Source organism: Podarcis gaigeae (genome assembly GCF_964106915.1).
Source record: "Podarcis gaigeae genome assembly, chromosome: 10".
Classification (NCBI taxonomy): Eukaryota; Metazoa; Chordata; class Lepidosauria; order Squamata; family Lacertidae; genus Podarcis; species Podarcis gaigeae.
Window position 1 is genome coordinate 15,752,879 of NC_139686.1, and position 24,827 is coordinate 15,777,705.

The window sequence follows — 24,827 nt, forward strand, 5'->3', positions numbered from 1 at the left end:
AAATAATCCCATCTCCTGGCATGGCTTTCCATCGGTAACACTTGTGTTTGGTCTATCATGGAGTAAGGAAGCTTTTACATGTTCATAACCTGGATTTAAAAAACAGCCACTGCCACCAAATGGATCTGTCCTATGTACTCCTGTTGAAAAGCTGCAAAGCAGGTATGAGGCACCTGTGGTTTATAATACATTGATGGAATTCAGCTCGCATCATGCTTTGAGCATTCGCCATGCTCTGTTAGGAAGTGAAGTCTGACACCTGCAGGGCCACAGGTTCCCCATCCCTTCTTTAGAGAACCTCAATTTTCGATGCAGCCTAGGGCCCTGGTAATTGAAATGAAAGGAAATAATGATACTGAATTGCTCATTGTAGTCCCCGGTGTGGTTCTATAACATATTAGTCAATTATTCTTCAAAAGCGACAATAAGGTGCTGCTGTAGATTGGTGGTTTCCAAATGTTCTCCCCCATGGACCACTTGAAAATGGATGGAGTCTTTGGAAGACCGCTTAATGAATTTTTTGCCTATTGTAGAAATTGTAATGCAATAGACTAGAAGCTGCATGGTGTTTAATTGTATTTTTATCTATGGAATTCAAATTGTAATACAGTAGAATGCAGTGTGAGAGATAAAAGTAGCAATAAAAATACAATTAAAAATCATTATGAATATTTAATGCGGACATGCCGTGGGCCACCTGAATGAAGCACGGTTTAGCAACCCCTGCTGTAGATCAAGAGATCTCAAACCTTGTCTAAGGTAAGCCTTCCTAAATGAAATTAATTTACGACATGTATATCCTGACCTCCCAATGAGTTCAGTGCTGCATACACAGAGCTCTTTTAACCTTGTGAGTTAGGCCTTGCCAGTTTCTTGGTGAGCTCTGTAGCTGAGCCGCTCTGTGTGCTGGAGGTGCCGTTTTTCAGGATTAACCCATTTGAACTCCTGCCTGCCTAGTCAGAAACTGACACATGTTCCTCCCACATCAGACTGAACATTGGAGGCTGGGGACACAGAGGTGAATTCTATCCATACCTTGGCACTATTTAGGGTGGATCCAGTTCCATGCGTGCATGGAAATAGGACTCTGTCCCTTTGGTAGCAACATTCACGCATGGTGGAGATTGGGCTTTCAAATTTCAGCGGCACCTTGTGTGATACCAAAATTTGTTGTGTCCCCTGCCTCTCACGTTCCATTCTACATAATTGTTGTGGCGCCCTCTCAGCTTGGTACCCAGTGCAGGTAAACTGGTCCCTTCCCCTCTCACTCATTTATCCTGCTGACCTTTAGAGCCCTAAATGGCTTTGGCCCAGTATACCTGAAAGAGCATCTCCACCCCCATCGTTCAACCCAGACACTGAGGTCCAGCTCTGATAGCGTTCTGGTGGTTCCCTCCCTGTGAGAAGTGAAGTTACAGGGAATGCCCTCCCATCAGATGTCAAGGAATTAAACAACTATCTGACTTTTAGAAGACATCCTTAGGGAACTTTAGGGAAGTTTTTCATATTTGTTGTTTTATCACTTTATTATTATTACTAATATTCTGTTGGGAGCTGCCCAGAGCGGGTGGGGTATAAATAATAAATTTTATCTATCTATCATCTATCTATATCTATCTATCTATCTATCTATCTCTATCTATCTATCTATCTATCTATCTATCTATCTATCTAATCTATCATCTATCTATCATCATCTATCTATCATCTATCTATCTATCTATCTATCTATCTATCTATCTATCTATCATCTATTATTATTATTATTATTATTATTATTATTATTATTATTATTATTTATTCTCCTCTTCCTGGCTCTGCCTGAGTTCTGTTCTCTCTCTGTTGTTCTGGTAGTAATAACCATGTTGAGTCAGCTCATGCCGATATCCAGTGTTGTTGGCAGGCTGAGGTTGTTCTCGCACAGGGGTTCAAACCTGGATTGGCCTTTGCTGTGCCATTGCACAGCATAGCTGTTAGAGCATAGTGCTAACAAAGACTAATTTCTATGTGTGTTGCTGGCAGGCGTGTAACCACCTTGGTCTACAGCATCCGCTGTCCCATGTAAGGTTGTTGGAGAATAACGGGAAGCAGGAGTGGAAATTGCTGGAGCTCACTTATTCATCCCATTTCCAGTATGGAAATCAATCAACAGATGTTGCTGTTACTTTCAGACCACAAAAGATAGGTAATTGATTACGTCCCCATCACCCCAGTTTGCATTGTCTTTCCGTTGCATTGAAAGGAATAAAGTAGAGTAACATAATGGCAACAAAATTCACATACTCAGTTACATAAATTGCGTAAGCTATCCAATTTTGCCATGGCAAACAGTGAGACAGATAATGGTTTTGGGTGGAAGACGAACTTCAGCAGAAAGGAAGCAGTGTTGTGTGCAACAGATATAGGGAGGAAGGCAAAGTGATGCCCTCTTACATCCTTACTCTCCTGTTATGAAGCCAGCACAGACCTTGTGGAATTTGTTGCTGAGGAAGGTGTGTTCACCTCTTCCCTGGAAGGTTTCCAAAGGCTGGGGAAGATCTGTAGCTCAGTGATAAAACACCTGCCTTGCACACAAAAGGTCCCAGGTTCAGTTCTCCTCTAGGTAGGAGAGACCCGAAACTGAAATCCTGGAGAGCCACTGCTGGTCCATGTGGACATTGCTGAGCTAGATGCAATTCAGTATAAGGCAGCTATGTTCTATGTTCCTATGCCCAGTTTGATCTCTTCCAGGTTGGGTGATGTTGAGTGCTGCAACCTCTTAGTGAGCTGCTTGACCCATCGTCTAGCGGACCTGATCCCCCTCCAGATATTGGGAGTCCATCTGGAGGCTCACAAGTTCCCCATCCCTGATCTAGTGCATGCCTTGCTCTGGCCTAGATGCTGCTGTTTCATTAAAAACAACAACCCGCTTCTGGGTTCTGCTCTTCTAATTTAGTTCAAGATTTGTTTATTCATTTGGTGGATCAGCTTTCCCCAACCTGGTGCCCTCCTGATGATGTTGCACTCCAAGCCTCATCATCCCTGTGCATTCATTGGCCAGGCTAGCTGAAGCTGATGAGAGTGGGAGTCCAACTGGCTGGAGAAGGTCAAGGTGGACCAACTTTACTTGAAACCAGGGGACTTGCTCTCCTGAAACAAGCTGTGGTTGTTATTTTAACTCCCCAAGCTGTTAAATTAATTTAGATTAATTTAATTGACTTACGATTGTGGGATCAGGTTGTGGGGCCAGTCGCTGACACTTCCCCATGCCATGTAAGGTAGATACTGAAGACCATGTCTGAGTGTTACTCCATTCAATTGTACTGTTCAGAATGGAGGAAGCAAGAGCACCGAATCACCAGAGATGGCTATTAAGCCAAGCACCACCGCCAGGCAAATGAACTACCATTGAATTTGAGTGCTGCCAAGATGTAAGCTCTGTGGATGAGCAGTTCCTATGTCTGTCTGCCCTGTGTGGAAATACAGTGGTACCTCAGGTTAAGTACTTAACTCATTCCGGAGGTCTGTACTTAACCGGAAACTGTTCTCAACCTGAAGCACCACTTTAGCTAATGGAGCCTCCTGCTGCTGCCACGCCGCCGGAGCACAATTTCTGTTCTCATCCTGAAGCAAAGTTCTTAACCTGAAGCACTATTTCTGGGTTAGTAGAGTCTGTAACCTGAAGTGTATGTAACCTGAAGCGTATGTAACCTAAGGTACCACTGTATCCTGAAGGAGCAAGCACTCAGCTTGAGGGGGGGGCTGCTTCTCACTCCAGCCTCTTCCACTAGATGCCCAGGTGAGCTCTGTGGCTAGTAGCATCTTCCACCAACATTGACTGGAGCATCAAATGCTGCCACTCCTGGATTGGCATAGATTGACTATGGTCGTTTTAAACATGGATAGCGTCAAGGGGAGCTTCCCTTGCAGTTGCTCAGGAAGCCGCTGTTAGTGCAGAACACTGCAGCACGGTTGCTGATAGGCCTGAGATCCTGCCTGCATATTGCACCTCTGCTCAAATAGGTGCTGACTTCCAGCTATGCCAAGTTCAAGGTCTTGCTATTATAATATAAAGCCCAAAGCCTTCCGTTTGTTTCACCAAGCCTCTCCAGACTTGGGAATAAGTTATGCATATCTGTTTTCAACCGTTGCTTCTTTTATTTGCACATCAATAAATGTTTTGATTTGTTCAATGTATGCTGCTTAGGGGCTATTTAATTAAGCGGTATATAAATTATTTGAAATAAATGAATGCATTTGTGAACAGTGGCCTCGGTTTTACCCTGAAGTGCCTCTCTGCTAGTTTTGAGCTGTTGTGTTATATTAGCCCTACTCAGAGTAGACTCACTGAAGCTAGTAGTACCAACTTAGTCCCATTCATTTCAGTGAGTTTACTCTGAGTAGGGCTTAGTTGGATCCAGCCTCTTTTTGTTTTTGAACTGGCATGACTTGCCCAAGGCCATTTGAGAATTGCTGGGGTGGAATCTTTTGAGAAGTGATTGTGGAGAGACACACAACCCTCTGTCTCTCTGTGTGTACATATAATTTTAATCATCCGTCTTCACAATTAGCAAAATGAAGTTGACATGAGCCTGAATAATAAATCTACCAGGAGTTGATGAACATAGGGATGCTGGTGATTAAGCCTTGTTGTTGTTTTGTTTATCTCTGAACATTTTAGATATATAGATATAAAATCAGGGTAAACTAGTGCACCAGACAATCAGCAGAAAAGTGGTTCCTAACTTTAAAAATAAACATGCTGTATGTATTATGCAAAATGTGTGCACTGAGCTGATGTCAGGGCTTGGTTAGCTGTGCAGGCACCACTGGTGCACCCCTTTCATACGGGAAGGTTTGCGCTCAACTGTGTGTGTTGCCAAACCAAGTTTTCGACTGTAGCACCTTTGAATTCATTAGCTCAGAACTGCTTTTAATTCGGTATTTCCCCCGAGAGCCATTAATATTTTTCTGCTGTCAGCCTGATGTTGAAGAGCAAAAAGGAAGGCGGCAGATGTGGCATTTTCATCTATTTTGTATCATACTTTAAAATGGCATTAGCTGCTAAACACAGAGGAAGAGCATTGCTACTTTTTTAAAAGGGGGAAAAAACCCATTTGCATGTATTAAGTAGCTTTGCATTAAAGTTGGTTTCAAAGATCGGCGGTGTGTGCATCCGAAAAGGAAAGAAAAAAAGTTTATAATCCTCCCTTATTAGAATTAAAATTCTGTATAGATGTGTGTAGGATTATTTCATTATTTGGAACATACCAGCTGTGTGCAGAGGAGGGGGACCACCTTGAACAATGTGCGACTGTGCTCGTATGCACGCGCATCTGTTTAAAAAAAGGAAGTGGGTTCTCCCCACCCCCCATGACCAAAGTTAAAACATTTCATAAGAGATTTGAAATTGTTCCTACAATATAATGTACCTGCGCTCCTAATGTGGCTGTATATAGCTGACTGCCTCATTTACTTTAATGGGCTACTTGAATAACATAATCATAGCTATAAGCATGGTACAAGGTTGGAAGGTGCATGAACCACTAATGCTTTCTGACGCTTTAAATGACTTCTTCATAAAATGCTCTTTAATAATGGTAAAGCTTTTAGCACTAGGTGTCAAAAATGACTGCAATGGGAGCCTTCACTGCACCAACACCAAAGTATTATTTCCTCTTTTGCTAAAGCTTGTGTGTTACAAATAAATAGCACTGAGGCCAAGGTTTTACATCACACTCGTATTTACAGTGAGCTCCAAGGAGTTGTGGGTTGTTGTTGTTGTTGTTGTTATTATTATAATTATTATTTTACTGCACTATCGGACAAGCTCACTCCATAATCCGTGCCATAGGCTAACATTTTGCTGAGCTTTATTTATTATTATTTCTTATTTATTTAAGAAATTTCTATTCCCTATAACATAGTCCCGGGCTTGTTGTTTTCCCCTTCCTTTATCATCTTTCCAAGAATGAGAATGCTCACTCCCTACCACATCGAGTAACTTTACGTACTGTATGCTAGCTATGTAGATTTTTCTAGCGAAGGGAGAGAATAAACTATTTCCCCGCAGTTCCGTATCTTTCCGCCTTTTCTAGAAAGCTTTATGACAGTAGAATACTTATCTGCGAGTGGAGATGAAAAGCAGCTCGTGCCTCCGCCATCACCCTCTCGGTACATTTGCACTTTAGCATTTCCGAGAGAAGTTTAGTCTCGTGGTGAAATCAAATATAGATTTATGTCTGGGAAGGAAGAAAAATGCAAGTGTGATTATTGGGTACTATATAGGGGGCTTCTCTTTTCTTGACCCAACCAATCATGCCTCCTCCACTCATCTTTTTTTAAAAATTTTCTGTAGGTTATTTGGCGTTACGGGAAACTGTGCAGCCTGCAGCAAACTCATCCCTGCTTTTGAGATGGTGATGAGGGCCAAGGACAATGTTTACCACCTGGACTGCTTCGCCTGTCAACTTTGTAATCAGAGGTAGGAGAGTTTCTTAAGTCTCCTTCCATGTATTGAAACCAACTTGGGACTGACCTAGAATTAGGAGGGTATGGAGGTACAATAGCTTGCTATCATTCTCTGGGCAAAACTGGACACAGTGTACCCGCTCTCACCTACCTCTTATCACAGCAACCCTACTCTTGCACAATAATTATCTGTGGTTCAGTATTACAAGCAAGAATTTAGTTCTTCCCTTTGCCCCACATCTACGGTGATTGTACTGTATATTTTGTTCATGGTTTAGCGGCAAACATGGTAAACCATGGCTTGCAAACCTGAGGCCATTCTTGATTGTAATGCTAAAATCCATTGGTGCAAATTGCATCTGAATGCAGCTCCGAATTTGAGTGGCAGCTCCATCGTAATGCTGCCACCATCACTGAGCCCCAGTATCACATAGAGCAAAACCTTCTGTGGCTATGAAATTATGGAGGTCCTATCCTTTTGGAGATCCGCTTCATTTTGACTTTGAGCATGTTGGCTTGAATCCAGACTTAGACCTGCAGAAACCAACTGGGCTCAAGTCATCGCTACTTTTAGACCCACTGAAATCACTTGATTCTTCTCTGAGCTTGACTAAGTCTAGACCCAACCCATTATAAAAATGTACATGGACAGATTCTTTTGGAGTCTCAGGTTAAAATGCTGCAGGGCTGCGAAACTTTAAAACTCTGACTTTAAAACTTTAAAACATTCGCAGAATATTATGATTCAGTTTTCAACACTTCATAAGTGTTGAAATGCACATTGGGCTGTATCCACTGTTAGGATAATGAGTTTCCGTTCCACCTTTAGAACAGGTATGTGGAGTTTTTGTATGTCACATGTCTGTTAACTTCCATTGTATATAGCTTTTGCCTATGCTTTTTGCTATGGGACGCGGGTGGCGCTGTGGGTAAAAGCCTCAGCGCCTAGGGCTTGCCGATCAAAAGGTCGGCGGTTCGAATCCCCAGGGCGGGGTGCGCTCCCGTTGCTCGGTCCCAGCGCCTGCCAACCTAGCAGTTCGAAAGCACTCCCGGGTGCAAGTAGATAAATAGGGACCGCTTAGTGGCGGGAAGGTAAATGGCGTTTCCGTGTGCTGCGCTGGCTCGCCAGATGCAGCTTTGTCATGCTGGCCACGTGACCTGGAAGTGTCTCCGGACAACGCTGGCCCTCGGCCTCTTAAGTGAGATGGGCGCACAACCCTAGAGTCTGTCAAGACTGGCCAGTACGGGCAGGGGTCCCTTTACCTTTACCTATGCTTTTTGCTTGGACACGAATTGAAGCAGACATGTTTTTCCTTTGTTCTAATGCTGAATAAATATGCTTACATATGCCTCTGTCCGCTACTTCCGTTGCAAAGAGTTTTTATCTCTGCTGGCTTGCGTGCTCAGTCTCTAAAGGTTTCTGAGGCTTGAGTCACAGTTTTTGATGCTGTTCCGAGACGTGGAGTTTGCCCCGGCTGCCAGCCGGTGGGCTGGAGCCAGCTGGGGGGCTGCCAATTACCCCATCTCCCAAGATGCATCCCAACATCCACTTGCACAGCAAACTTCCATGAGCACAAAAGAACTTCCTCTTCTCCTGGCCCTTCTGGCCACCATGTGCACCCTGCAAGTCAGATTTCAGGGAGGTGTTTGTAGAGCAGAAGAAAGGGGAGTCTCTTGGGTGAGTGGAACTTTGCTTGCATAACAATGGGTACAGCCCATTTTTTGGAAGAAGGCGCACATTAAATATGTTATAAAATACATAAAAATGTTTGTTGAGGTGGCTCTCCTACTTCCTCAACCTTAACTGGCTTAACATGGAAGCCACTGGAATGGAATGTCACTGCAACTAACCTGCACTGGAGTGGGGCAGTGTCAGGGACTGGCAGGACTCTGGAGTCCCACTCAGGAGAGGAGGAACAGTGGTCTGTGGGTTCCTGTACCAACCAGGAAACAAGAATCAGAGGCAAAGGAAGCTTCAAAGCGGGGGAGGAGACAGGCCAGGCAAAGAAAGTGCTGGGGGCTTCCCTACCCTCTCCCTGCACCACTCTTTCCCAGAACCAGAAGGGAACTGAAGCAGGAAGAGCAGAGGCAGTTTCTATACAGGCATAGTCTCCAGCTACCTATGCACACCCTGTCAGAGGAAGGTACATAAACTGGTGGAAAGGGGGTGGTCTCCAGCTGCTGCAACAGCTCCATACAGCACAGACCTGGAAATAGCTGCCTAGATTCCAGATTGGTGTGCAGAGGTATCCAAAGCTGTAGAAGCGACTGTAAGGGTTGTCTTTTACAAGAAAGTTAGCTCTCTGCTGTGTTTATACCTTTGGGCTGTGCACTTGCCCTGGTAGGGCCGCCAGATTGGTTCCAGTGCTTGGTGCGCTGATGGAGCCCCAACCTCACAGCTGCCCAGCCCTACCCCAATGGCATCAGGGCAAGCTGCAGCAACCCAAGTGCCAGGAGGGCCATTCTGTGGCTCTGCCTCACCACATGGGCTGCTCCTGTGGAGACAGAACTGAATGATGGGTAAAAACAGGGCTAGTCCTCTAGATGTCCTTGGACCATAACTCCCATCAGCGCCAGCCAGCATGGCCAATGGTCAGCTGATGATGGGAGTTGTAGTCCAACAGCATCTAAAGAGTGCCACATTAGCTAAAGGTAAAGGGACCCCTGAGCATTAGGTCCAGTCGTGGCCGACTCTGGGGTTGCAGCGCTCATCTCGCTTTACTGGCCAAGGGAGCTGGTGTACAGCTTCCGGGTCATGTGGCCAGCATGACTAAGCTGCTTCTGGCGAACCAGAGCAGCGCACGGAAACGCCGTTTACCTTCCCGCTGGAGTGGTACCTATTTATCTACTTGCACTTTGACGTGCTTTCGAGCTGCTAGGTTGGCAGGAGCAGGGACCGAGCAATGGGAGCTCACCCCGTCGTGGGGATTCGAACCGCCAACCTTCTGATCGGCAAGTCCTAGGCTCTGTGGTTTAACCCACAGCGCCACCTGGGTCCCCATGCCACATTAGCTAGTCCTGGCTTTAAAAACCCCCACAAAGTGTCATGGTCAGGAAATGAATGGATTTGCCCGTTTCTCTAATGTGTGGGGTAAAATAATGGAAGAGGCAGCTCCGCTTCGTTCTGTAGCGACATAGTGAGTTTTAAAAACACACACGCACACATACAGCCGAGCATCCCTCATGCAGTGTGAATTGTGCAGCTGCCATAATTATAGCTTTCTACAATTACATTCTAAAACAAAGCCAAATTGACCTTTTTCATCACGATGTGCAGAAAATTAAAATATCAGACAAGTAATAACCACTGTTTAAACTATGTAATAATGCTAAGCAATTAGAAGTTACAGGGCCATTTACAGTTCCTATACATCAGCCTTGTTTTGGTGCAGAACTAAAGAGTCTGCATTCAAAATAAGGTCAGCCTTACCCTACCAGTGGAATCCATTCAAGTACGAAATAATTGCATACTCTTTTGAATTGAAACTCTTAAAGACTTTCCCCCATCCTTATTGCTCCAAACCACTGTTCTAGTGTCATTATTAAAACTGTCTAATACGTTCTTGTTGTTCGCTTCATTTATTGCATGTCGTAATGGGCCTGCATATCTTTAGCGCTGGTTATGCACAATTAGCACTTAGTTACTGTCTTGTCACTTCATCCCGTACAAGATAAACTTCTTTAATGCAAGAAGTCGGCTAATCTTTATCAGTCAAGCAAGGCAGATAATTTTTGTTAGCCGAAGAACAAAAGACGGTGGGCTTCTTTTTCAGTGTATAGAGGTTTCGGATTAGTGATAGGTTTTCTTTTTTAAAAAAAAAAAAAAAAAGATAGTGGCCATCGCTACAATCTTCTTGCCTGAAAAAGAAGAAAAAAGAAGAAGAATTAAAATATAATAATAATATAAATATTTGCAAGTATGAATGTTTTGTGTAACCAGCAGAGAGGGAAATTCTAGGGGCTCAGCTAGATGTGATGTTGGAAGTTAACAGATTGATTTAAAATCACAATTTAGCAAACAATAAAATAGCACAGGACTTTTTAATGGCCACGTACTAACTTCTTCAGGTATGCTTGCATGTTGTAAAAAGTGTTGAAATAACTCTTTCGTCAAAGCCTGTTCTCACCAGAGGGCTCAGCTCAAATCTTTTGTGCCTCTGCTCAAAAGGATCAGGTAATAGCAGATAGGAAAAAATTCTTCCTGAGACTTTGGAGAGTCACTGCCAGTCAAGGTACGATTACATAGTACTTGGCTAGATGTACAAATAGGCTCGATTCAAAAATAACAGTGTAATTTCAATTTTAAACCTTGGTTCATTAGACCAAGGAGACTTGTGCCTGCACCCACCCACTCACCTTGCCTGGCTTTGGCATTGACATCTCTGCTTGTTAAACCACTGTTTCCTGCGATGCCTAAACCAGGAAACTGTGGCTTAAGTGCTCCTTACAAATCAGAATATAGGGAGAGCAGGTGCTGGGAGAGACATTTGCCCAGAGAGCTGCTGCCACTAAGAGTACCAAAGTAGATAGACCATTGGTTTGTGTAAGATAGCTGATGGGATCCGCAGTCCCGAAGGGTGCCAGGTTGACCAAGGCCAATATAAGGAAATGTCATATTTTCTTCTTTGAAAGTAGAAAGTTGGAAAACAACTGTTCTCCCTACATCATCTAGAGTGGCATTCTTCAGACTCGTTCCTGGACTGCAACTCCCACCCCATTATTCCTGTCCATTGACTGACCTGGCTAGGGGTGATGGGTGTTGTAGTCCAGCAACAGCTGGGGACCCAATGTTGAGGAACCCCATCGGTGTTGTCACTGCTACCACCACCATGTAAGCCAAGCAAGGGGTCTGGTGGGGGAAGGCCATTTCACCTTCTTTGTGAAAGATGATATTGGAATAGGTTTCAAGCATTGCCCATGACAGGGCTGAAGAACTTGTATCCCTCCAGATGTTGCTGGACTCTCATCAGCCTTGACAATGCCCATGCTGGCTGGAGCTGATGAGAGTAACATCTGGAGAGCCACCAGTTCTCCACCTTGAGCTTATCTGTCACTTAGAGTAGTCTGCCACCTTGAGTAGTCTGCCACTACTGCATTTACATAGGAAGCTTCCTTATACAGAGTCAGACTGTTGGTCCACCTAGCTCACTAATGTCTATACTGCCTAGCAGCTGCTCTCCACGATTTCAGGCAGGGGTTTCTCCTAACCCTACCTGGAGATGCCAGGGATTGAACTTAGGACCTTCTTCTTGCAAGGCAGATGTTCTTCTACTGAGCTATAGACCTTCCCTAAGGGAAGGAAGAACCACCTTTGTTCTGGTGCAGCTCTGGGAAGGTGTGCATGAGGCAAGGCTACCATTGTTGTGGTAAGTGAGGATAGGCATGCGGGTGGCACTGTGGTCTAAACCACTGAGCCTCTTGGGCTTGCTGATCAGAAGATCGGTGGTTCGAATCCCCACGATGGAGTGAGCTCCTGTTGCTCTGTCTCAGCTCCTGCCAACCTAGCAGTTCGAAAGCACGCCAGTGCAAGTAGATAAATAGGTACCGCTGTGACAGGAAAGTAAACGGCATTTCCGTGCGCTCTGGTTTCCGTCATGGTGTCCTGTTGTGCCCGAAGTGGTTTAGCCATGCTGGCCACATGACCTGGAACACTGTCTGTGGACAAACGCTGCCTCCCTCAGCCTGAAAGCGAGATGAACGTAGCAACCCCATAGTAGCCTTTGACTGGACTTAGCCACCCAGGGGTCCTTTACCTTTGTTGTTGTTGTTTAGTCATTTAGTCATGTCTGACTCTTCATGACCCCATGGACCAGAGCATGCCAGGTACACCTATCTTCCACTGCCTCCCGCAGTTTGGTCAAACTCATGCTGGTAGCTTCGAGAACACTGTCCAACCACTTCCTCTGTCGTCCCCTTCTCCTTGTGCCCTCCATCTATCCCAACATCAGGGTCTTTTCCAGGGAGTCTTACCTTTACCTTTACCCCTTTACCTAAGTGAGGATGGACCACTCTGGCCACAATCAACAGAGGAGATGTGACTGGGCGGCAGACTCTTCCCCCCACGAACACACACCCAGTTATATATTCATATGAGCTTCTTTTTATATAACTGAGGTATGCTTTGTGGAAGGAAGAACTCTGCAAGTATTGTGCAATTTGGCCAGAAAAGCTGTTTAACATGGGGTTTTTTTTTATTTTTGCAGAGAAACAAAAATGGTCAGGTGCTAAAGAGCTCAGAAAATAACTGCTTACCCTCTGCAGGAGCCCTTTTTTTATTTCCATCTGCTCCACTCAATAAGATGTAGGTGGAATATAACGAAATATAAAAATATGTCGGGGAAGAGTGGGGGGATCCAAAATTAGGAGTGTGTGTTTTCTCTATGAAGCTGCTTTGACCATAAATAACTTGAAAAGCGTTTTCAGGACCGGTTCCATAATCTGTATTTTCAGTCAAGAGCTATGAGCGGGTATTAATCCGAGAGATGGGGGAGAGCGTGAGGTGGGGAGGAGAGGGGAGTCCACACATAAACAGCCCAATTTTCCTTCAGGAGCCAAGCTAATTCTTTTCAATCCACTTTTTTATTACACTATTTTCCCTCACTCTATTTAGCGAGCATAAGGATAAATTTCCAAAGCTACCCGGTTGGAAAATAAATGGGTTCGCTGTTTGTCTAGCATTCCAATCTTTACAAATGTAAATCAGCCCAACTGCTGCCCCATTTAAAACCTCACAACTTCACAAAACATTAAAGGCCTCCTTTCAATACACAATTTACTCTGTGACAATTCCCTCAGATTTCTGCTTCAGACATCATTAGAAACTGACTGACTGATAAAAAGGGTGGGGAGGGTGGGGGCCCCACAATCGAAGGTCGCCAAGGTCAACTTGTGTAATTATACGTACTTTTACTGGGTCAACTACACCAGACACCGCTATTTGAAGGTTAAATTGTTACAATTAAGTACATATACAGCCTATTCCCATAGCTACTCTGTTGTTAAATCTACCGTAAACAACGTGCACATTTATTTCTGCTTCTAATTGTGTCCAAGATGTCGCTCGCTTGGAAAATTATACGGCAAAAAAGAACATTGTAATCCATTACCGAATTAAACAATAGTTTCAAGAGTAAAGCGGGTAATTAGCTGAGGGAGACTGGTTTTCATCTGTCTGCCTCAATGCTAAGAAGTTCATTTAGGTTACTCGATTTGGTTTAATTGGAGCTTTTGGGTGTCACACCTCCCAATATGTTTTTATAGATGGAGCGTTGGCCACAAACAGAATGTGACCCCCCGATGCACGATCATTCATTAGCGAAAGCTCTTCTCTGCGCCAAAAGACCCCTTGGGGTGTGGTGCTCCCTCTGTTTCTCAAGGCGGGCATTAAAAGAGAGCTCTCTTTTTGTTATTAAGGAAAAATGAACCCATTGAAAAAGTATTGCCCATGTCACACTTAGTGCGAAATTAGCTTGGCTGTATATAAAGGCCAATTCACATGACCCCTCCCGGGCCTGAAATGTCGATTGACAGCGATGCGGATGGAATTAAATAGTGTGATGAAGCCACCAAGTGAAGATTTTTGTGACGCCGTGGTGCAGCCTTCCCTAAGCCGGGGCTGATGGGAATTGTAGTCCCAAACATCTGGTGGGCATCAGGTTGGGAAAGGCTTCTGAAATGTCTAACGTTCTATAGTGCCACCAAGAGAAGTGGTCAACAGTGGCTTAGTCTTTATACAACTGCTGTGGTCCATGGGTTCATAACCCCAGGGCTGGATTACAGCAACATGCTCTGTGTGGGGCTGCCATTGACTCTGCTCCTGAAGCTCTAGCTGGTGCAGAAATTGATGAGGGAACATGGCCCACAACATCTGACACCATTGTGGAAATGGTGTTCATCTACTACCAAGCCTGGTTCATGGTCGTTGTATTAATGTACAAAGCCCTGGACAATTTAGGTCCCTGGGTATATTCAAGTTCAAACACTGAGGTATTCGGCAAGAGTGTTTCTGGTCGTTCCCCACATTGGCTAGGCTCATCCGATGGCAACAAAAAACTGCTTGTTTTCCTGACACCTATGTTTTAAATGCAACTTGGATCCTCCATGTTTCTCATCTTATTTTCCCCCTCTTGTATTTCCAGATTTTGCGTGGGAGACAAATTTTTCCTAAAGAACAACATGATACTGTGCCAGACAGACTATGAGGAGGGTTTAATGAAAGAAGGTTACGCGCCCCAAGTTCGCTGATCCGATGCCTCGTCGCAGAGAATATTGAAGCACTATGTTCTTACCCTTTCTTTTCTTTGCTTTTGTTCAACGTGTATATATATATACATATATATATATATATTAAAAAGAAAAACAATGGCAAAACCTACTGAATAGCATAGAAATAGGGAGACAGGATGGTTGTGTGGAATAAAAGGCGGACTTCAAATATATGTAGTGGAAATTGCACCAGTTCACAGTTGAATGTTTATTAAAAGATAATGTAAATACTTGCTGGAGTTTTTTCCCCTTTCCTTTTTCTCTTTTGCTTGCTGTTTTGGTTATCTTATTTTACTTTATTTTTTCTTTTGCGTCATTTGGCATGAGATGCTTATTTTGGACCAATGTATATAATGTACTGTAATATTCAAAGCACAAATGTAATACAGTTTTATTGTGTTACCATTTGCTTCTTTGTATTGTTGCATTTAGTACAATCGGTGTTTAAACTTTATTGTATATTTATGCTTTCTGTATCTACCAGCTATTTTGAAAGAGCTGTATCTTTCTAGTAAAAACAAAACAAAAGCAAAAAAAAAAAGAGAGAAAGAGAGAGAGCCAATCCCATGCATTCTTCTCCGTTTTAAGAGCTTCACAAATGCTTGATCTATTGAATTAAAACTGATGGGTAAAACTGGCCAAAGTTAAGTGCACAGTTCCATTGACTTGAACTGGGTCTATTTAAGTGCATGCCAAACTCTCCCATTGAAAGCGATGGGATTTGGAGGTGCTTAATTTCAGACTGGATTATAATTCTAGCCACCACGCTGAAGCTTCTGAGGTTCTCAGTCTTTCATTAGATCTCATGCAAGCTTTTCTTATCATTACTATTATTATATTGAACGATGTTAGCTATTTTATTCCATACAGTTCAAAAAGTACTTTCTGTTTGCTACAGAATTTCAGCGGGGGTTTCCCCCCGCAACTTTGTTGGCAGTACTTCTCAACCTTACGGAGTGGGCGTTTAATTATTTGAGGCGGGGGCTACTGTGTTCTGTATACTTCCCCCCTCCGATATATATATATATATGTAATTGCTTGTTTCCAATATAACTGGGAATGAGGAGCTGAGCCCCAATGCAAATCAGTGCCTTTGGGTGTCATGTAAAAATTTTATATGTATATATATATTTCTGAAGTTATTTTAATGTAGCATAGTGATTTCTGCTCCTGTACAGAAACGTTATTTAAGAAAAGAAAAATCAGTGTCCTGCCTAAACATCTATCCGGTTTGGGTAGAGCATACCTAAGAGACTGTCTCCCTCCATATGACCATCACAGCCCATAACGTTGACCAAGAGTGCCCTCTTGAGGTCACCTCCTGACTAATAACTCAAGACATCTGGGCCTTGCAGAGGGGCATTCCTAGGGGCTGCCCCACAGCTAAGGAAGTGCTGTCATGCTGCAGACTCGCCAAAACCTGCATAACCTTTCAGAAGCAATGTCAGACATTTTCGATATGAGCTGCTGTTTTTCGGTGGGGGAAGGGGAGATAGAAATGAAGAACCTCCACTCAGAGCGCTGAGGCTATCACATCTGTTGACTTTTGTAGATGCGTTTAATCAGAATTCGACTGGATATTGTATTCTTTGTTTCTTAATTTATTGTTGTCCATTCCAAGTTGTTTGGGGTGGGGCAGTCTAAAAATAAATAAACTCTAAGGATTGGATGGCAAAATCTCAAGCTGGTGCTTCTCATCTACTGACTCAACACCACCACTTTTTTGGGGCCAACTACCAGTTCCCCAGTTAATAATAATAATAATAATAATAATATCTTTATTGTCATTGCCCCCTCTCAGGGACAACGAAATTACCGCATTTGCCACTGGTTTGCAAAGAAGACAGCGGCCATCACTTCACGTAACCTAAAATTTCTCAGAAAACAATTTTGAGTAATTTTCAAAAAGTTCTCCTAAGCTGTTAGAGAATTTCACTCCTCCATTAGAAAAAAAAAAATTATCAGTGGAATTATCTTTCCAGCCCTACCATCTATGAGCTTGGGGTACAGCTGTGGATCCAATTTTAATCTCTATTGGCTAACATAAGTTTCATACCTTATTAAGTGAGCATCAGTTTCTCAGGAGAAACCCTTGGGAATATTTCACCGGTTCCCCAAAAGCACGCAGCAAAATGCTCTCCACAATTTTGCCACCTATAAATAGCATGGGATGTTGGGGGGGGGGGTATTTTAGCACCAACCTTTGTAGCTCTATGGTGTCATCCAACCAGAATCCGCTCCTATGTTTGATATCTCTACCTGATTAAATCATGCAACCCTTTTTAGACAGTTTTTAGACAGCAGAGGTGAGGAACATCAGGTCCAAGGGACCAATGCAGTTCTCCTGGCCTCCATCCAGTCCTCAGGCCCATATGCTTCACCCGGTCTGCTTCCCATCCTTTCTCCTGGCTGGAATGTGCCCTTAAATGGCAATAATGCCTCCTACTTGCCCAAATGGAGGTGTGTGTGTATTAGGTGGCTTCTGCACAGCACGAATGGACCCTGCTGTGGCACCTGTTAAGAGTGGCACCTGCACTTACTTACTTACCTCTACCCGGCCCACCACTGGCATCCAGCTCCTTCAAGGTTGCCCTCAAGGTATTGCAGCCTCCAGGCTGGGGGAGGGCAAAACAAACCCTGCTCTACACTTTTTCTACAGGAAGGCGATTGTGCCATAGCCAAGTAGTACCATTGGTTCATTTGGGGCAACACTGATTGCTTTTCCTTTGGGGCATCGCTGACTGCTTTTGGTTGGTGGTAGATCTTCCATGCATCATGCAGTGGGTGATCCTGTCTGTTTCTACCATGGCATGTCAGATACTGACCCCAAAGACAGTTTGCTGTGGAGCTACAGCTGTGAAGTGAGGGTGACCAGCCACATTATCCTGTCATCTGCCTATATGGCATTTTTAGCACAGCTGTGGGGTTAGGAAGCATCCAGAATAGGATGCAGCCATACTAGAAAAGAGGCAAAACTATGGGATATGATTAAGATCAGGCTTCCTCAACCTCAGCCCTCCAGATGTTTTTGGCTTACAACTCCCATGATCCCTAGCTAGCAGGACCAGTGGTCAGGGGTGATGGAAATTGTAGTATCAAAACATCTGGAGAGCTGAGGTTGAGGAAGCCTGATCAAGATTATCCTATTTCCTTTCTTAAAAGCACACACCAGCAAAGATATTCATACACAGATGTGCAAGAGCACAAGTCTCAATAGGAATAAAAATCTAAAAACGGCTATTGGCTATGAAAGCTTAATTGAATTAATGGATAATAATGGAAAATAAAATGGATAATAATAATAATAATAATAATAATAATAATAATAATAATAATAATATAAAATAATAATTTATTACTTGTACCCTGCCCATATGGCTGGGTTTCCCCAGCCACTCTGGGCAGCTCCCAACAGATTCAAAATGGAAAACATCAAACATTAAGAACTTCCCTAAACAAGGCTGCCTTTAGATGTCTTCTAAAAGTCAGATAGTTGTTTATTTCCTTGACATCTGATGGGAGGGCATTCCACAGGGCGAGCGCCACTACCAAGAAGGCCCTCTGCCTGGTTCCCTTGTAATCTCACATCTCGCAGTGAAGGAACCGCCAGAAGGCCTTTGGAGCTGGACCTCAGTGTCTGGGCAGAATGATGAGGGTGGAGACACTCCTTCAGGTATACTTGGGCTTGGGAGAGACTATGGGCTTAGCCACACCTCCATTTGGCCCACCACTTCCCCCTGGGGAAACCCAATCTTTGGAACAAATGGCAGTAGGGTTTTCTGCAGAGTGCCAGCAGGGCCAAGGCAAAACCGCTACAGGACAGGACAAATGGAATTGTGGATTAGCCCTGTTGCAGCTTTTTGTTTGCTAGAGAGGCAACTGGAACTCATTCCCAGGTTTGTCAGCATTTATCACATAAAGCAGTGGTCCCAAAGCTTCCCCCAAAACTGCAGCATGGCAACACCAACATCTTTTATTATATGTACTAGGAGCTGCACCCCTGCTCGCCAACCCCACTCCCCCCTTGCAGGGTTTCCCAGCTCCTGCTGCCACTGAGGGAAGCATAATAAAATTCAGGTTTCTTCCACATGCTTCCCAAAGGAGCAGCAGTGATGGCAGCCTTTCACACACACCTTGCCACGGCCACTGCCACTGGCTCTTTCACTGTAAACCCATAGGACAATCTCCCCTGTTCTCTCCTTACAGGTGGTCAATGCTATTGGTTGCTGCCTGTCTCATTGTGGCTGCATAGAAAGTTGCTCAACTAAATTGGCTACAGCAGAAGCATTCCATCTTTTTGAGTTCATGGCTCCCTTAACCAACTACTGCGGCACTCCTGTGGGGCTCAGGAACCCAGTTATGTCACCCCTTTCCTGCAGAGCTGGCACCCTCTCACCCTTTTTTGAACACCCTCTCTTGTCCCTAAGTGTTCCCTCAGCCTCTTCTCCTCTTCCTTCTCCTTGGGAGTCATCTGGGCAGCTGCTGCTGCTGTCCCTGGTGTATGATCTGCCCCCCCCCCGAGAGGTGCCCCCCCAGAGGCATCATTCGCCTGCAGAGCTTGTAGCCAGGGCTGCTGTGATAGAAGAAGAGTTTGGATTTGATATCCCACTTTATCACTACCCGAAGAAGTCTCAAAGTGGCTAACATTCTCCTTTCCTTCCTCCCCCACAACAAACACTCTGTGAGGTGAGTGGGGCTGAGAGACTTCAGAGAAGTGTGACTGGCCCAAGGTCACCCAGCAGCTGCATGTGGAAGAGCGGAGATGCGAACCCGGTTCCCCAGATTACGAGTCTATCGCTCTTAACCACTACACCACACTGTCTCTCAGTGTGTAAGCTGTGCAAGCCTTTGGGAGGCAGAGACGTGAGAAGGCATCAGAGGAGGGAGGGAGGGAAAGAGGGACAGAGGTCAGTGTTGCCCGTGGCACCCCTAGCTATCATTCAAGGCACCCCAGGGTGCCACGGCACACTGGTTGAAAACCACTGGGCTACGGTGACTGTCTATAGGGGGTTGGTTAGCTGTGGTTCCTGCATGGCTGGCAGTTGGACTGGGTGGGACTTTGGGTCCCTTCCAATTCTCTGATTCTAGGACTGGCAGCAGTTCTTGGCAGCTTCTGACAGTCATCTTTCCCTCCCCTACCTGGGGATGCCAGGGATTGGATCAGGACCCTCTGCGTGTGAAACCTGAATTACATAAGCACGGCCAGATTGGATCACTGTGTTTGGTGGAGTTTTATCCTGATCATGAGTCATCACTCTTTCAAAATCACATGTCCCAATGTTCTTTTTTTAAAAAAAATAATAAATTAAAATTAAAAGAATGCCTCCCCTACATCAGTTTGCAGTTGGTTTTAACTACCAGTGAACAAAAGTGTTCATCAGAGAGAAAGATGGGGGGGGGGGAGCAATCTTGTTAACATTTTTGGACTCTGCAGGCAAAGGGAGGGTTTTAAAGATTCCCACTTCCAACACACGCACACAATGTAATGCTAAGTAGTTTCTTGTAATTTTCTCAGCAGTGGGCAGTTTGCAGTCATCTGTGCCTAGAATAAATCTTGTCCAAAACCACACCCCCACTCCCAGAAGATCTGGGGTGATTGCTGGGCATAATTTGATGCATTTAATTGATTGTTCTGAAAGCTTCATCTGTGCTGCCATCGCCCAACTACATTATCAATTTGCCCATTTGCAGTTCAAGGGATTAAACAAAAAATCCACCTAAATCCTATAAACGAATATTGCACATGGGGTTTAAATAAAGCATAGTTTCAACAGCCCTTTGTGCCATATCATGCTCCAGCACCACAAACAAAGGAAATGCAGTTTGCCGTCCTAAACCCCATAGCCTAAGTAAAATAAATTGCAGCTCCTCCCCAACTTAAATGCATCGGCTTCCTGGTTCTATGTTCTGCACTCATTGCAAGTGCTATTGAATGGAATGGGTATTGCTCAAGAACTCTCCTATGGCTGAAGGAAGATCTCTATTCTTTTCCATTTCAAATGGTGTCCATGCAGGAGAAGGAAGCAGTTGTGCTCCCCACAAAAAAAAAAGAATACCACTCAAATGCACATACTCAATTATAATGCCAGAGAGCGATGGGCAAGGGAACAGCTTAACATCACTAGTTAGCAGTATTATAGGAGGAGTGGTGTGAAGGAAAGCATCTGAAGCTGTCAGCCACCTGGCTCAGATACATTCTAAATGCCCTTTGGATGATTTAGTTCTCCTGGACCTGCCATTAAGGAGGCTACAGGAAGGATGTTCTGCTCCTTCCTTCTCTCCAGCATGTCTCTGGGACGAAAGCTTCCCAGAAAATATCTCATGTAATCAATGTGTTCAGAGAGCTACCCAGCACAAATTACTCATTAATTCAATAGCGCACAGTAAAAAAAGAACAATTAATTAATGAGTCACCCTTAGACCACTTTGATTGCAATGCGGTTTGGTTGACGCGGCAGGCACTTACAAATGAAGCTGCTTTCCCATGTTATAGATATATAGATAGTGCCATGGCCAGTGTCATATTTAACACACGCCTACGAATAATTGTGTGATTACTAGCTTCATTAAAGTGGGGCATAGGAAGAGTGCATTCTGTCATGGATATGCTCCAAGACAGAGGAAACCAATTATTCAATTCTATTTGATTTGCAAACTTCGCCGTTCTTATCTTGTGCTCCCTAACAAGATGGCCCATCACTGTTATTCCCATTTTACAGATAAGAGGCTGAAGCTAAAGGCTTTTCCGGATTATCCATTGGTAGTTCAACAACTCTGCAAGTTGTTTCTCATTTCTTGTACCAGAGCCAGCTGTCAAACACTGAGCTAACAGAGGAAGGGGACACTCGAACTCGTGGCTATCCAACGAAGCTGGATGTTGGGACGGATGAAATAAAATACTTCTCCAGGCAACACATCGTTAGTTAAAACTATGGAACTCACTCCCAAAGGAGACAGTGATTACCACCAACCTAAAGTAAAGGTAAAGGGACCCCTGACCATTAGGTCCAGTCATGACTGACTTGGGTTGCGGCGCTCATCTCGGTGTATTGGCCGAGGGAGCCAGCGTACAGCTTCCGGGTCATGTGGACAGCATGACTAAGCCTCTTCTGGCGAACCAGAGCAGCGCACGGAAATGCCGTTTACCTTCCTGCTGGAGCGGTACCTATTTATCTACTTGCACTTTGACGTGCTTTTGAACAGCTAGGTTGGCAGGAGCAGGGACCGAGCAACAGGAGCTCACCCCGTCACCGGGATTCGATCCACCGACCTTCTGATCGGCAAGTCCTGGGCTCTGTGGTTTAACCCACAGTGCCGCCCACGTTCCGACCACCAACCTAGATGGCTTTGAAAGAGGGTTAGACAACTTCATGGAGGAGAGGGCTATTGATGTCTACTAGCCATGTGGACTATGCTCTGCCTGAAGGCAGCAGTGCTTCTTGGTGGAAACAACCGGAGGAGAGAGCACTCTTGTGTTCAAATCCTGCTTGCAGGTTCTCCACAGGCACTTGATTGGCCAATGTGAGAACAAGATGCTGGATTAGATGAGCCACTGGCCTGCTCCAGCAGGAAGTTCTTCTGCTCTTACTTTGTGGAGGCCAGGTAAGGTCGTGGCTAAAGTGTCCCTCCTTTGTAACTTCAGAAGAGATGCACATGGGTCTGTGTTAGTCCCAGTCTTCCTTCTCCTCTATCCTGTAGGCCAGGGGTCAGCAAACTTTTCCAGCAGGGAGGCAGCCCACTGTCCCAGAAACCTTGTGGGGGGCTGGACTATATTTTGAAAAAAATATTGAACTAATTCCTGTGCCCCACAAATAACCCAGAGATGCATTTTAAATAAAAGCACACATTCTGCTCATGTAAAAACACCAGGCAGCCCCCACAAATAACCCAGAGATGCATTTTTGCATGGCAAGTTCCCGCCTCCCCCAGAGGAAATAAAGACATATGACACAAGTATTTAAGGTTAATGGGCTAAAAATGGCCACAACTTGTGCCTGGTACCAATTTGCCACATAGAAAAATTCCTACCAGGCCCCTCAATGGCGACCAACCGAGGTCCATAGCAAGGTCAGATGGACAACCTAAAAGGGAGGGAGGGTGGGAAACCGGAGCGTAGAAGCGGCCAAAGAGGGAGATCCCCTGGGCACTCCAGCGCTAAATAGCGCTAGCCACACCCAGCCAACCAGCCAATTGGCTGGCCAGGCGGTGACGCAGCCGGGAGTTCCCTCAGTCGCGCGGAGGCTGCAGGCTAGCCCCGCACATGTGGGGTGGACGTGAAGCCCGCAACCCCACCTCCTCTCCAGTTCGGAAGTGGATTTTAAAAAAGCACACATTCTGCTCATGTAAAAACACCAGGCAGGCCCCACAAATAACCCAGAGATGCATTTTAAATAAAAAGACACATTCTACTCATGTAAAAACATGCTGATTCCCAGACCATCCAGGGGCCAGATTTAGAAGGCGATTGGGCCGGATCCGGCCCCCGGGCCTTAGTTTGCCTACCCATGCTGTAGGCTCTTCTTTCTGCAGGCCAAGAAACTATAGCCTTTGCTTCTTAACATGCCCTAATAGCTCAGCGGGAGAATACATACTTCTCATGAAAAAAGGTTCCAAGATCAATCCCCGGCATTAATCTCTTCAGTTTAAAAGGATCATAAGGCCAGCCAAGTTTGACACCAAACGCATCATTGTGTTTAAAATGCAGGTTTTTAAAAAATGCAAATAGTATCAACTGGAGGTGGGGGCAATAATGATCAGGATCATGGCAGGCATGGAGTGGGAATTTAACTCAATTTGCATTGCAGAGAAATCCCCTACCGGGGCCAATGGGATATTTCCCCCCACAAAAAAGATGCATTAAGAGCTAACCCCACCCCCTGCCCCCACCTGCATTCCTGCTCTGCTTCCTATAATTATTTTCAGGGGGTGGGTGGGAACTGGTGCTTATTGCATTTTTGAAAACTTGGAGGTTAAAAGCAAAGATAAGTAATTAATAAGTAATTTTTATTTACGGCCATAGGCCCATACAGGTAAAAACGACACATAAATAACAACTTGTGCACGTGGGAAAAACAGCCGCTAAAACACCACTATAACAATAAAATACTATAAGATAGAATGGCATACTACGCCTTAGTTAGCTTGTAGTGCTCCTTGGCGTCACTTTTGGGTAAGGACAGCGACCAGGAACCTTGCCACTTTCAGGGTCGTATGAGTATCCTTATCCTGCAAGATTTGGGCAAGGTGGAATTTTGGTGGGGTACCCTCTAGTTTCTGTATGATTGATCCCAACAAATTTGCCCGTGGCACATTGAACAGGGGGCAAGTGAACATAATGTGCTGGAGCGACTCCGGTGTCTCCTTATCACATTCGCACATGGCGGGGGCTTGGCCCTTTGAGAATCTATGTCTCAGAACATTGGAGGGAAAAACGTTGAACCTCGCTTTGGTGAAGGCCAGTCTATGGGCAACAGTCGAGAGGGAGGAGAGGTATGATGGAACGCAATAAGTTAAAGTGATACCAATGTTCTGAGGCAAACAAACACCTCCCCCCAGCATATAGTTTTGCTGTAGATCGATGTCATCCAGTCTTTGGCGGATCAGTCTTTGAGCAGTAATTTGGTCTAGTTTTAGGGAATCTAAAGGAGAGATTCCATAACTCAGGAGTTTGGCATGAATTCTACTAGTCCAAAGGCTAGAGAATTCATCTCGTCATAAGCATTGGACAAGGTAGTGGTTTGGTAATCTATGCCACAATGATAACCAATAATTGAAGACTTGTTTCCACAGGCAAGTTTCTAAGGATGCGATCTTCAATTCTAGTCGCATGGCTGCGTTGCTTACGCACAGGGGGAGCATTAGGAGCCGACGTAGGAATTGATTTTGCAGTGTCTCAAGAGGGGCAAGATCTGTCATCACAGCCCAAAGCGGGGCAGCATAAGCAAGCACGGCAACCACTTTTGCCTTGAACACCTTTAGGGCCGAGGGAACATGCAAAGCTCCATCCGAAAAAAAGAATCGGAGGAGCGCATATGACAGAGTTTTGGCCCTGTTAAGTAGGTGTTGAATTTGAGCTTTCCACCCCAAATTGTATAGAAAAATAACTCCTAGGT

The 24,827-nt window shown here is 44.8% G+C and overlaps 1 protein-coding gene and 1 long non-coding RNA gene across 6 annotated transcripts in view; both read left to right on the top strand.

The window, feature by feature from the left end:
* LMO3 (LIM domain only 3) overlaps nt 1-16,384 on the top strand; it is a 95,424-nt gene extending 79,040 nt beyond the window's left edge. For all 5 annotated transcript variants that reach the window (XM_083701043.1, XM_083701045.1, XM_083701044.1 and 2 more), the window contains exons 3-4: nt 6,338-6,463; nt 14,589-16,384. In XM_083701043.1, coding sequence (XP_083557169.1) covers nt 6,338-6,463; nt 14,589-14,694 — 232 coding nt within the window. In that variant the 3' untranslated portion in view covers nt 14,695-16,384. The remainder of the gene's footprint in view (nt 1-6,337; nt 6,464-14,588) is intronic.
* LOC310826361 overlaps nt 1-24,827 on the top strand; it is a 683,860-nt gene that overhangs the window by 418,292 nt on the left and 240,741 nt on the right. The window lies entirely within an intron of this gene.